Source organism: Quercus robur, chromosome 6, assembly GCF_932294415.1.
Source record: "Quercus robur chromosome 6, dhQueRobu3.1, whole genome shotgun sequence".
Lineage (NCBI taxonomy): Eukaryota > Viridiplantae > Streptophyta > Magnoliopsida > Fagales > Fagaceae > Quercus > Quercus robur.
The window spans coordinates 48818440-48833078 of record NC_065539.1 but is presented as its reverse complement, the minus strand read 5'-3'; the positions used below and the strand labels follow the sequence as shown (position 1 = coordinate 48833078).

Below are 14639 nucleotides of genomic sequence, written 5' to 3'. Positions count from 1 at the left end.
GTTTAAATTGAAATTTTTCATTAAAAAAAAAAGTGTAAATTGAAATTCAACATATTACAATAACAAATAAATGAACTTTTTTTTCTTCAAAATACTTATTTAGGAAATTTTTTTATAAGATTCGGAAAAAAAGTTGAATTTGACTATCATAATTGTATAAGGTTATCTTCCTTAACCAACATAAGTGTAATTTTCTTTAAGTCTCAGTCATCTTTGGTTCATCTTCTTTTTCAGTTATCCTCGAGAATATTTGACATTCTCTTCTTATCGTTTCTTATTCCATAAATGATTTAAATGTAGATGTTCTTCGTTAAGAGTTTCAAAACTAGTGTTATTGTCTGATTTTCTATAAAAGGAGAATTATGGTTCAAATCTTACGTTCCTTTTTTTTTTTTTTTTTTTAAGCAATTCATAAACTTATTGTAGGTGTTCTTTTATGAAAATGGAGGGTTTCAGTTTGAAAGTTCACTCTCCTCCCTTTAGTCATTGCAAAGCAAAGAGACTTTATATATAATTTATGTGTTTGTACAAAATCATTGTTACAAAGTTGACTCTCCTCCTTTTAGTCATTGCAAAGTAAGACAAAATTTGGCTACAAATTTAGTTAGAGTCTTAGGCTTCAACTAAATAATAAGAAATTTAACTTGTGTTTCTCTTATATCCATTAAACATGAGTATTTAACCGCATTTAAGGCCCCATTTGGTAAAGCATCTTAACAATATATTTTCAATTTTTAAACAACATTATAAGCATTTTTACATACTTTTTCATCCACGCATATTTCAAAAAAATACAAATAATATTATTCAAACTCCTCTACCAAACAGGCCCTTAATGATTGTACAATTATTTTAATGGAAACAAGTACACTGCTCATAATATGAACACACGTTTCATTTTCCTATTGTAAGTTGAAGCCTAAAGGCTCCACAAAGTTTGTAGCATGTATGCTCAATATAATATTTGGTAACTGTCGAGTTCCAAGCATAAATAAGACTTGCATTTTAAGAACCACACACAAACAACCCAAACTTTACTTATTTATCTATGTGTTTCCTTTAATTTGTAGAATAGGATTAAGCCTCGCTCACAGCCTCACAGTAGATCGTTTACTGTATTCTTTAATACAAGTACACAGTTTCGTTTCATTAACCTTCATTCTCAAAATTATGTTTCAGTATTATTAGCTTCAAAGTAGTTTGATTGTGATTAGTGTTAGCAATAGCATTGAAGCTCTTAACGACTGTAGTATAGTTTAGTCTCGCGTTCTTTACATTATAATTGCCATTGAACTAGCAAACCAATGTCATGATGATTTGATAAGTCCTCTTCATTGAGGCTAGAGATGGCAATATTATGGGGTGTGGGTCGGGTCATAGGTTTCTTGCGGGGCACGAAATGAAGGTATTTTACCATTCCTAATTTGGCAGTTTTATCATTGATTAGATAGAACTGAGAACTAAAAGGGAGAGGCTGTGGCAAGAGTAAGGAGAGAGTAAAAAACAAGTGCATTTAGTTTATGGTAATAAAATATGTTTAAAAAATTAAATTATAAATAGGCTCGAGAGGAGGTAGTATATCGTACATGTACCTAGCATATTTGTCAGGTCTCTCACACAGAGGCAGGCCCCACATACAGTCTCTCGCATACAGGGGAGTCCCACAGCATGTGAGGCCTGCAAACCTGGCATATATGTGGGGTACAAGATATAATTTTTCCAAAAATATTCTGAAGTAGACAAAAAACCCTCCATTTTTGGGGAGGAGAAAATACATGTAGAACAAAACAAGTTATCCTTATTTGAGGCAGATACGAATTCCAATCTTTTTTTTTTTTTTTTTTTTGAGATAAAAGATATGGATACGAATTCCAATTCTTAATCATGTAGTTTGCTCACCTTCTCAAGACTATCTTGTACACCAAATTAAGACAAACCTCGAAGTCACCTAGACGTACTAGACCCATAATTTTAATTAAACAAACCAACAATATGTATATTACTTTTAACGATGAAGCAATTTAATTACTCTTCTTTTTTTCTTTTTTTCATTTACTTAAAGAAAAGGCCATGGATAAAAATTGAATTTATCATAAAATCATTGAGAGGATAAGTTACATATATGTGAAGTCACTTCTATCGCCAAATCCATGTGTATCTTCACTTCTATCCTCAAATCCATTTGTATCTTGACTTCTATCGTCAAATCCATGTGTATCTTTAAATAGGAATCACTAATTTGCAAATAATAATTTGTAGGGTATTTAAATAAATAATAATTTTAGGGGCACGTTCAATTTACAATTTGTTAATGTGGTCAATTATAAATGGTTTACACTTTTTATCCACTTTTATTTACATAGACGTATCACTTTTAATTGACTACTCATAATTAATCATATCATTTTCTTGTGAAATTGGAACATGTTTATAATATTGTTGTTAGAAAAATAAAAAGAATAAAAAAATAAAAGCAAAAAAGTTTAATTATATATGTAAGGACTCAATTTGTGTCGATTCCAAACTTGTATTGGATTCTAACACTAAACGCCCAAACAATAAATTTGTAGAGCGTAGATATAAAAGAACTAGATTAAATTCAAAAGAAAAACAATTAAACTTAACGTTTTTAGATGGATTAATACAGATATTACAATCAATTTATCCTTGAAACAAGCTAAGTTCTTTTTACGTAAGATTTTCTTCTAAGCATCAATTGTTCAGAAGTTCCAATCCCTTCTCTCAATGCATTCTTCCATGTTATATACTGCCCTCTTGGTGTCATCTTTACCACACACGTGTAGGTTGGATTCGAGGGATCCCTTCCTGTCCCATCTAACACTTCCTGGAACCTTCAACCAGCAGCTGTAAGGCTGCTTCATCACTGTTCAGGCATCACCTCCACATTAATGCGGCCAGAGAGTTGGTTGAGAGGCGATTAATGCGGCCAGAGAGTTGGTTGAGAGGCGATTAATGCGGAGGTAGCAGTTGTTAAAAATATTTGTTTATCTTTTCTTTCTTACCCTTGGCCCCATGTCCTACCTTTAGTGGTAATGCAACTTCGAAGTGTGTTTGTGACAATACGGCATTCAAGTCGTCCTCGGACACATATTGCCGAGAAAGATTTTGTCCTCGGACGAATACTGGACCCATCTCATGTGATATCTACTCCTTTTTTTCATTTGGCTCCCCTTATAACCTTATGTGGGCCTCTTCGGATAGTTTAACATCCTCGGATGGGCCACATGCCCAATTAACACGGTTTTAATAATTATTGATTAACTGACCCCCACAATATATAATAGAATTTCAATATATAATGTCCTCTTCATAATAATAGATTTAATTATAGATTTGATATTTAACGTTTGTCTTATATTTCAAAATGATCTTTAACTTTTCAAATATTTTAACTTAGTCCTTAACTTTTTAAATGTGTAAAAAAGTTTTTATCAATTAGTGGATGAAAAAAAAAATGACGTGATAAATGAAAACTCTAAATCAAGCCGACAAGTAGTGCCTGATTTGAAGGTTTTTTTTTTTTTTTTTTTTTTTTTTTGGAGAATGTATTTTTGTTTGGTTTAATTGTTCTCTTCCTCAAAGTTTCAAATATTTATGTTTAGTTCTTTAAAACATCATTTAAAGAAAAATTCTAGTACCACAAAAAATACATAATTTTTGCCACAGTTTACTACTTAAGAGAATTGTGGCAAAAATTATCAGTTTATTTATGATAGTAAAAGGAACTGTTTTTATCGCATTATCTTGACTCTACGTCAATCTTTTATTTTCTCTTTTATTTTTTTTTCTTCAAAAATGGTTAGACATATTGCTTTTAGTACCTAGCTAGGATATGCCATAAGATGATATGATAAGACCAATTCAAAAGCATCATGTGAATTCTCCCATTCACATTAAAATTCTAGAGTCACAAAATTTTATTTCTCTTTTCACCAACTTTTTTATTTTTACATATTGATAGTCTGACTTTCATATATTGTTCCTTTTATCTTATAGGTCTTATTTCTTTTTATTAATTATTAAATAATGATGGCAGAAATTTTCAATATTATTCTTTTTATATTAGGGATCTTAGGAGGGTCAAATATTATTTATAACTTTTCCCATGAGTCAATTATCTTATTAATTTTTTTTACATCATGACAATTCTGTTCCACTAAGTTTAAATTTAAGTTCTTCATTAAAAAAAGTGTAAATAGAAATTCAAAATATTACAATAACTAATAAATGATTTTTTTTTTTCCTTCAAAATACTTATTTAGGATTTTTTTTTATAAGATTTGGGAAAAGTTGAATTTGACTATCATAATTGTATAAGGTTGTGGGGCCCAAAATCTGCGGTCCCAGCCCACCTTGTATTAAGGGCCCGAAGCCCAGGCCGAGGAGCCCTACTACCAAAGGTGTATGATGAAAGTCCCTTAAAGGCCCAAGGATGTGGCCGAGGACGATCTCACGCTCAACACCTCATAAAACGCTTGAAGTAAAGGACAAACTCAGTACAAGAGTATTACAAGGGAGAAAGCTGCCCACACCATAATGTGGAGCCCAGCACCTGGCAAGCCCATACTCCAGACCCTGCTATTCAACTTTCCCCAACCACCCCCAACCACTCTGACGTATGGATTGATAGGACGAGTACTTGCCCCAAAAAAGGGAAAAACTGACACGTAGATGAAGAACGGGAAGTAAATACTAGTATAAAAGGGAAAGAGAGCTAAGACAAAAAGGGGGGGATATAAAAAAGGAGAATGGTGAGAATGAGACGCTCCTTGGACTAAGTTCGAGGAGTCAAACCTTTCAAACCACATCCGTGTAAGGTTTAGCTATACAGGCCAAACCCACCTTCATATGGGCTTCCATGAAAATCATGACTAAACCGCCGTCCAACGACCAAGGTCCAGCCTTTCTATCCCACTCTCTATGAATTATATTGTTCAGGCCTTTTTATGTACGAGACCAACGTTATTCTTGGGTCGTTGAAAATCGTGTCCCTACAATTGGCGCCGTCTGTGGGAAGGCTTGTGCGTTGGCGCAGCTGGCGGTGGAGTCAAGTCTCTATCAAGCAAAGGTCCGCGAAGTTTCCTCCATTTCCAGCAACATGCAGTTGTTGCTCCGACATAAACTCCCGCTAGGGGCTACGTCTCACAGTGCCAATGGCACGGGCAGCTCTAGGGGCTTCCAACCTCAAGCTAACTCTCCCCACCTTGGTCGAGGGGCTAACCTTCGAAAAAACTACGAGTTTTGGACAGAACCAAGGCCTTGCATGGTCTTCGGACTCAAGCCTATGGGGAAACCAACTACTAAAAAGCAAAAACTACGAGTTTTGGACAGAACCAAGGCCTTGCATGGTCCTCGGACTCAAGCCTATGGGGAAATCAACTACCTAGAGGAGACAACATGGGGTTTGGACCAGTGGCGGAGCTAGGATTCGACTTTAGAGGGGGCAAAATTTGTAACTAATATACATGTGTCTCTATAAACAAATACATATTGTGTATGTAGCATACAACATATGCATCATATATACACAATATTAACCAAACTTGACAATTAAATGCCAATAATATGAATAGTAAGTGATCATTCAATATTAAAAGATCCCCTAAAATCATTGCATATCATTATATTGTGTATAGTTTATTGGTGTTTTAAAAAAATATATATATATATAGCGAATAAAATAATCCCCTAATATATTTTATGGAATTTGTCATGTAATTGTTTCCAAATTTTATATCTTAATACTTTTGAAAGGAAACTTTTTTTTTGGGTGCTATTTTCGTCTCTTCAATTAAGATTTTTCTTCTTTATTTAAGTTTATTTTTATAAATTTTGAACTTTAAAAAATATTGATAAAGTAAAAAAAGATATGAAGATATATGATATATCAATTGAGTTTGACTTTTCAAAAAGATAGGGAGATATATATACCCACAAAGAAAAAAAAGGATGTATGTGGTTGTTTACTGTGGCTCTGCACTTTACAGTATTATTTTGAAACATGTAGCTAAAGAGATTTTCAATATAGCTCAATTACTCACACACTACTTATCACAATTTCAATTAAATCTACACCTTTTACTATTACACACATAAAAAAAAAAAAAAAAAAAAAAAAAAAAAAAAAAAAAAAAAATTTGGGCAGGTCAGGGGGGGCAAGTGCCCCCTCTCGACCCCCCCTGACTCCGCCCCTGGTTTGGACACAACCTGGACCCTATATGGCCCTTAGAATCTATCCCGGGGAAGAGTTCCCCATTGATAGTTGGGCTAATCCCTAAATTGCATGGATTCCCCAATCTACCCTCGGACCCTCAACACCAAGGGGATTGATGCAATACAGGGCAATGTGTTGTCAAAAACACAGTCAGAATCCCTCACAGCTCGGCTACCTTCTCGGATGGATTATTTAGAGTTTATCGTTCTCGGATGGTCGCCTTGCATGCATTATGAAGTGCTCAGCCGTTATCTCGGTTAGTTTCAGGAGTTTAATTTACTGTGAATTACCATTACTATACTTGATAATGTCAATAAGTTCAAATTAGTAGGGATTTATTTCAAAGTTTTTCCTACCCTAAGCATCATTAAAGGAAAATGCACATTTAATATTCATGCACAAAGTAGTGATTGCAGAAAAGAAAAGTATTTGAGAGTAAACAAATCCATTTCTTATTAAGACAAAGGAACAGTACAGTGTACAATGAAAGAGCTTAAATAAGCTCGTACTGAAACTAACTACACAAGCGAAAAGAAAAGATACAAGGGAATGAAGAAAAAGCCGAAGAAGAGATGCAGAGAAGAGACGTGCTGCCGCTCCAAAATTTTGTCGAAGGAAGCCATTCCTTAATACTTTTACATGCCTATAACTCAGGCAGCAAAAGAGCCCAACTTGGGGCTTGCACCGTTGAAGAAAAAGTGCAGAGAGCCCAACTCCGGGCTAGCGCTGCTGAAGAAAAGGTGCAGGGAACCCGTCTTGCAGCTAGCACCGTTGAAGAAAAGGTACCGGGAGCCGGAAGTTGATAAGCCTCCACGTAATCACGCTTGCAATAAAGCAGACGGCGCTGATGGCGGAAAACCTTGCTTTTGACGCACCAAGAATCTGGTGCGACCAGTACCTACTTCGGATTTTGACTGAAAGAAGGAGAAATACCATCTCCCCCTTGTCAAAACGGAGGACTGTCTTGAGTCTGTGTCTCCCTTGTCCGGACCACATCACATTGAGTATCGGAAAGATTCGGTGCCTCTGAAGCGGGTGAAGACCTTTCATCCCCACCCACGCCTCAAACATATTGCTCTGAGGCAGAATGGCACTGGAGATGGAGATCGTGGGTATGGCGGAAGGATTATGATTTTGAAGGAAGCAGAAGGGTTTATATGTAAGGGGAGTGACCCCCTATCCTATTTATACAGAGAGTAAACCGGTGGCATTTAATCCATGCAAGTTTCCAAGGAATGCTACGGACAAGGCAGACTTGGCTCAATTTCCAACCTCATCCGCAGCCGTAGGATCTGAAGATCCTCGTGAAGGTGCGCCTCGAATACTGGAGCATCAAAGGGCTCCGCGTGAGTGAATAAAGGAATGCCTCTTAATTTGGCACGTCTCACATGTAAGTGGGAAAACATAAATATTAGTAGAAGTACAGAATTTGAGTGAGCCATGATGTGGACCCTATCTCACCAAAACCCTCCTCCCCAACAACAAGGCCGGGCAGTAGGATTTTGAGGGGCTATTGTGGGGCCCAAAATCTGCGGTCCCAGCCCACCTTGTATTAAGGGCCCGAAGCTCAGGCCGAGGAGCCCTACTACCAAGGGCGTATGATGAAAGTCCTTTAAAGGCCCAAGGATATGGCCGAGGACGATCTCACGCTCAACACCTCACAAAACGCCTGAAGTAAAGGACAAACTCAGTACAAGAGCATTACAAGGGAGAAAGCTGCCCACACCATAATGTGGAGCCCAGCACCTGGCAAGCCCATACTCCAGACCCTGCTATTCAACTTTCCCTAACCACCCCCAACCACTCTGACGTATGGATTGGTAGGACGAGTACTTGCCCCAAAAAAGGGAAAAACTGACACGTAGGTGAAGAACGGGGAGTAAATACTAGTATAAAAGGGAAAGAGAACTGAGACAAAAATGGGGGGATATAAAAAAGGAGAATGGTGAGAATGAGACGCTCCTCGAACTTAAAGTCAAACCTTTCAAACCACATCCGTGTAAGGCTTAGTTATACAGGCCAAACCCACTTTCGTATGGGCTTCCATGAAAATCATGACTAAACCGCCGTCCAACGACCAAGGTTCAGCCTTTCTATCTCACTCTCTAATTATATTGTTCGGGCCTTTTTATGTACGAGACCAACGTTATTCTTGGGTCGTTGAAAATCGTGTCCCTACAAAGGTTATCTTCCTTAACCAACATAAATATATTTTTAAGTCCCAGTTATCTTTGGTTCATCTTCTTTTTCAGTTTTCCTCAAGAATATTTGACAATCTCTTCTTATCGTTTCTTATTTCATAGATGATTTAAATGTAGATGTTCTTTGTTAAGAGTTTCAAAAGTAGTGTTATTGACTGATTGTCTATAAAAGGAGAATTATGGTTCAAATCTTCCGTTCCTTTTTTTTTAAAGCAATTCATGAACTTATTGTAGGTGTTCTTTTATGAAAATGGAGGGTTTTGGTAAAGTTCACTCTTCTCCCTTTAGTCATTGCAAAGCAAAGAGACTTTATAATTTATGTGTTTGTACAAAATCATTGTTACAAAGTTGACTCTTCTCCTTTTAGTTGTTGCAAAGCACAAGTTATCTTTCCTACAAAATCATTTTTACGAAGCACAGCATGTGGGGCCTGCCTCTGTGTGAGAGACCCGGCATATATGCCAGTTATTAGATATAATTTTTCCAAGAAATTGTGGAGTAGACAAAAAACTTTCCTTTTTGGGGAGGAGAAAATACATGTAGGACAAAACAAGTTATACTTATTTGACGCAGATACAATATCCAATGCTCAATCATGGGTCTCTATGTGAGAAACCTAGCATATATGCTAGGTACTAGATATAATTTTTCCGAGAAATTGTGGAGTAGACAAAAAACCTTTCCTTTTTGGGGAGGAGAAAATACATGTAGGACAAAACAAGTTATACTTATTTGATGCAGATACAATATCCAATGCTCAATCATGGAGTTTGCCCACATTCTCAAGACTATCTTGTACATCTTATTAAAAAAAAAAAAAAAAAAAAAAAAACTATCTTGTACACCAAATTAAGACAAACCTCAAAGTCACCTAGACGTACTGGACCCATAATTTTAAACAAATCAACAATATGTATATTATCTTTAACGATGAAGCAAGTTAATTACTCTTTGTGGGTTCCAATTAGCTCAACTGGTAAAGTCTTTGATGATTGTATAAGAGATCTGGGGTTCAATCCTAGTCTACACCAAAAACTGATTAGTGTCTTAATCTGATGATAAAGAGCTATCATCAGGAGCGGATGCCATAGGTTGAAACTCTCTAAAAAAAAAAAAAAGTTAATTACTCTTCTTTTTTTTTTTTTTATATTTTATATTTTATATTTTTTTTACTTACTTAAAGAAAAGGTCAAGGGGAAAAAGATACACCAAAAAGATGCACATGGAAAAGTTACATATATGTGAAGTCACTTATATCGTCAAATCCATGTGCATCTTCATTTCTATCCTCAAATCCATGTGTATCTTTTAATAAGATTCACTAATTTGCAAATAATAATTTGTAGGGTATTTAGATAAATAATAATTTTAGGGATGTGTTCAATTTACAATTTGTTAATGTGGTCAATTATAAATTTTTTTTATCCACTTTTATTTACATAGACGTATCACTTTTAATTGACCACTCATAATCAACCATATCATCTTCTTGTGAAATTGGGACATGTTTATAATATTGTTTTTAGAAAAATAAAAAGAATAAAAGCAAAAAAGTTTAATTATAAATATATAAAGTTCGCTTCATAATAATAGATGTAATTATAGATTTGATATTTAACATTTGTCTTATATTTCAAAATGATCTTTAACTTTTTAAATATTTTAACTTAGTCCTTAGCCTTTTAAATGTGTAAAAAAAAGTTTTATCATTTAGTGGATGAAAAAAAAAATTACGTGGTAAATGAAAACTCTAAATCAAGTTCATAAGTAGTGCTTGATTTGATTTTTTTTTTTATTATTTTTTTTTGAGAATGTAGTTTTGTTTGGCTTAATTATTCTCTTCCTCAAAGTTTCAAACAAATCTGTTTAGTTCTTTAAAACATCCTTTAAAGAAAAATTCTAGTACCACAAAAAATACATCATTTTTATCACAATTTGCTATTTAAGAGAATTGTAGTAAAAATTGTCAGTTTATTTATGATAGTAAAAAGAACTCTTTTTATCGTGTTATCTTGACTATATGTCAATCTTTTATCTTTTCTTTTGTTTTTTTCAAAAATGGTTAGACATATTACTTTTAGTACCTAGCTAGGATATGCCATAAGATGATAAGACCAATTCAAAATTGGCTACATCAACCTTAACCGGTTGCTAGTAAGATTCACTTATTTGCAAATAATAATTTATAGGGTACATTTAGATAAATAATAATTTTAGGGATGAGTTCAATTTATAATTTGTTAATGTGGTCAATTATAAATGATTTACACTTTTTATCCACTTTTATTTACATAGACGTATCCTTTTTAATTGACCACTCATAATCAACCATATCATCTTCTTGTGAAATTGGGACATATTTATAATATTTAAAAATAAAAGAATAAAAAAAATAAAAGCAAAAAAGTTTAATTATAAATATATAACGTTTGCTTTATAATAATAGATTTAATTATAGATTTGATATTTAACATTTGTCTTATATTTCAAAATGATCTTTAACCTTTCAAATATTTTAACTTAATCCTTAGCCTTTTTAAATGTGTAAAAAAAAAGTTTTTATCAATTAGCGGATGAAAAAAAAATTACGTGGTAGATGAAAACTCTAAATCAAGTCCATAAGCAGCGCTTGATTTGAAGTTTTTTTTTTCTTTTTTTTTTTGGGAATATATTTTTGTTTGGTTTAATTATTCTCTTCCTCAAAGTTTCAAACATTTCTGTTTAGTTCTTTAAAACATCTTTTAAAGAAAAATTCTAGTATCACAAAAAATACATAATTTTTGCCACAATTTACTACTTAAGAGAATTGTGACATAAATTATCAGTTTATTTATGATAGTAAAAAGAACTCTTTTTATTGCGTTTTTTTGACTCTACGTCAATCTTTTATTTATTTTTGTTTTGTTTTGTTTTTTTGTTTTTGGTTTTTTTTTTTTTCCAAAATGGTTAGACATATTACTTTTAGTACCAAGCTAGGATGTGCCATAGGATGATATAACCAATTCAAAATTGGCTACATCAACCTTAACCAGTTGCTAGTAATTTTTACATAAATTTACCATTTTTTTATTAATTATAAAATACAAATAGTCACATAAGAATTTGCAATAAAAATTTTGCATTTTTGAGCAAGACTTAGATACAGTATTTAGGTCCTGTTTCTTAGGTTTATCTCTTAAAATTTTGTTATATATCTTTTTTTTCTCACGGATAGAAGTGTATTTTTTAAATTAAATAGCCATATGACAAAATTTTAAGAGGGAAATTTAAAGAACAACAACTAAGATATTATACTAGATATTTTTTTTTGTGTTACTAGAAATTTTTTTTCCTTAAAAAAATTGTGTTAAAAGAGCTAAACAAAAATATTTAAAAGGTTAAAACTCCCATTAAAAAAAAAAAACCTTGTAAGGGGGGCTGAAGCTGAATAAATAAATGCTTATAAATGATGCAAAGGAAGAGAGAATGGTGGGGGGCCTGTGATTCCGTGAAATCAGAAAACACTCAAAAGCAGAGAGAGAGAGAAATTCCAAAGGAGGATAATAAAAGTGGGGGTTAAAGACTTGACTACTACCTGGCCAGTAGAGACATCCAAATCCAATACCCAAAAGCCAGAAACCTTGGGATTCAGCTCTGCTCATTCAATTCATCAATTCCCATTCAAGGTTTTTTAACTAAGCATTTATGGGTCTTTGATTTTGCAATAATATTAGTACCTCAAGATCTGCAAAATTTAACACACAAGCTTTAAGCTTTATTGGGTCACAGCCTTTTGAAGTTGAGAGTGGTTTGGTTTTTTTGTCTGTGTAGAGAGGAGCAAACACTAAGCATGGAGGTTGGTCAGATGCAGAGACGGTTGATTGAATACACCAAGTCCTTGTTTATGGAGGTAAAACCAAGAAAATGTATTTATAAGTATATAAGCAATTCTCCTTCGGTTTTGTTTTGTTTCTGTTATGTCTGAATCTGATGGGGTTGTTTTTTTTTTTTTTTTTTTTTTGAATGACTTGGTTTTTCTGCTTTATTTTTGTTTGGTGAGAGAAGGGGATCCTGGATGATCAGTTTTTGCAGCTTCAACAACTTCAAGATGAGAGCAACCCAGATTTTGTTGTTGAAGTGGTCTCTCTTTTCTTTCAAGATGCTGAGAAGCTTCTCAATGATATCACTAGAGCTCTGTGAGTATCCAAGTTCCCTCCTTTTCTCTCTCTCACTCACTCACACATAATCATATTGGATTTCGGATGGTTTGCTTTTGGATACTTTGAGTTGTGCATAAAAAGTTTTTAACTTTTTCCATTTTTTCTTGTGGGCTTGGCTTCCCACTTCTCTTTGTACAGAGATCAGCAAAGTGTAGACTTCCCAAAGGTTGATGCTCATGTCCACCAGCTGAAGGGTAGTAGTGCCAGGTACACATTAATTTTCCTTCTCCTATCAACCACTAGTTTTGTTTTTGTTTTTGTTTTTTTTGCCTTTTGTTATTCTTACAAACTCCTACTTTGCAATATGATCTTCGTTTAAATTGTTGGTCCCTACCCTAGTAATTAAGCTCCTCCTATGGTTCTCCATGTTGTGTTTATTGAACATTTGAACCCCACTTTTACACCCTTGAATTATATATTGAATCTCACCAGAAACTTGGTACTGTATTTGATAAATATGGTTTAGAATGAAAAGAAAAACAAGACTAATATATCAGTCATGATGATTTTTTTTTCTTCATCTTTTGTCTAAAGAACAAATGGATTGTTTTTGGTTAACAGCGTGGGTGCACAGAGAGTTAAAAATGGCTGCATTGCTTTTCGCAACTTCTGTGAGGAACAGAACGTTGATGGGTGAGTTCTTGTACTCTACCTCACATATTGTAAGCATAATTGTCTTTTTAATTATCAGTAATTGAACCTAAAATTTTGGAAGATGAATTTATTTTTAATAAGCAATGGGAATCAGGGACACAATTTTTTGCAACTTTTTTAACACTTGTTATGGCCTGTTGTGAATGTTGATTCCGTGTGAAAGTGATGTTGCTTCAATTACAACTTGTCACTATAACAAGTTGTGAAAAAAAGTTGTGTTAGCTCTTTTATTTCATTTTTTAATGATGATGATTATGTCGGATTGCAGGAGCTTGAGATGTTTGCAACAAATAAAACAAGAGTACTACCACGTGAAGAACAAGCTTGAGGCACTATTCAGGGTGAGTAGAATAGACTTTTGCTCAAAGATTGCTGATTATTGCAAGACTAACAATTGTTATATATGTTATTATTATTATTTAAAAAAAAAAAATATTGATTGTTGCAGCTGGAGCAACAAATTGTAGCAGCTGGTGGGTCAGTTCCTATGATGGAATTGAGTTTCTAAGGCTACCTAATTGCTGGGAAAGCAAGTCTAATTGTGGGGGGGTTTGCTGTAGAGAAGCTATTATATGAATTATGTAACCACTTTTGTCACTTCATGGTTCTCTTTAACTCCTATGCTTGTATGAATGAAAAGAGCTTTCTATTTAGAGACATTTCTCAATATGAGATTGGAACTCAAATTATGGTTTTCTTTATTTAACTTGTATTTTCTTCTGTTATTCATATGATATTAACTAGATAATCTTGCTGTTGAGTTATTTTAATGCTTTATAAATGCAATGCATGGCTTCCATGCATTTTTTATCAGTTGGGAAACATAATTTTGGTTGAAAATTTTTGGTTGAAAGCACTATAAAAATGAAAGAGGAGTTAAGGTTGAAAAAAGAATCAATTTGTCCATATCACATCAGGAACATGGAAATCTGGCCTTTCGGCTGGTGCTTGGTGACGCTGCTAAAGAGAAGTAAAGTTTTGTTGTTTGTTTGTTAATGAGCCATTTGGAGCTTTTAGTTGGCATCGAATCTTGAAAGTATTAAGAAAGGGGATCATGTTGAACTAGGCCTATAGCATAATCCATTGAAATGGACATCCAACTACTTTGTAAAATTAAAGGGACTTGGGAATATGAATCCATTTTCAAAGATATGATTCTTCAAGGTCAATCTTGATGTTGGGGCTCTCTCCATATTTTTCAAACATTTCAGTTCCACGATGCTTCAAAACAGTGACACTGCTAAAGAGAACTTATTCTACTGCTTGGGAAAATGGGGCTAAAGATATCAATCTTGTATGATGGGGGATCGTAAAAGCGAAACCCCATACAGAGAGAGAGAGAGAGAGAGA

At 33.9% G+C, this 14639-nt stretch overlaps 1 protein-coding gene across 2 annotated transcripts; it reads left to right on the top strand.

Annotated features, from left to right (window-relative positions):
• The first annotated feature begins 11886 nt into the window (after positions 1-11886).
• LOC126689208 (histidine-containing phosphotransfer protein 1-like) lies at positions 11887-14037 on the top strand. Of its 2 annotated transcripts, XM_050384305.1 has the most exons (7): positions 11889-12101; positions 12247-12325; positions 12481-12611; positions 12774-12842; positions 13197-13268; positions 13558-13630; positions 13738-14037. In XM_050384305.1, the coding sequence occupies exons 2-7, from the start codon at positions 12266-12268 to the stop codon at positions 13795-13797; spliced, it is 465 nt and encodes a 154-aa protein (XP_050240262.1). In that variant the 5' UTR covers positions 11889-12101; positions 12247-12265; the 3' UTR covers positions 13798-14037. The 2 variants fall into 2 exon arrangements, with proteins under 2 accessions (XP_050240263.1, XP_050240262.1); XM_050384306.1 differs by lacking the exon at positions 13197-13268 and having other exon boundaries at positions 11887-12101.
• Positions 14038-14639: the final 602 nt, after the last annotated feature.

Bases quoted from the DNA above. Each gene is read 5' to 3' on its own strand.
- LOC126689208 (XM_050384305.1), top strand. From the start codon at position 12,266: ATGGAGGTTGGTCAGATGCAGAGACGGTTGATTGAATACACCAAGTCC. The intron at 12,326-12,480 runs GTAAAACCAAGA...TGGTGAGAGAAG, and splicing joins CCAAGTCCTTGTTTATGGAG to GGGATCCTGGATGATCAGTT. The intron at 13,631-13,737 runs GTGAGTAGAATA...TGATTGTTGCAG, and splicing joins AGCTTGAGGCACTATTCAGG to CTGGAGCAACAAATTGTAGC.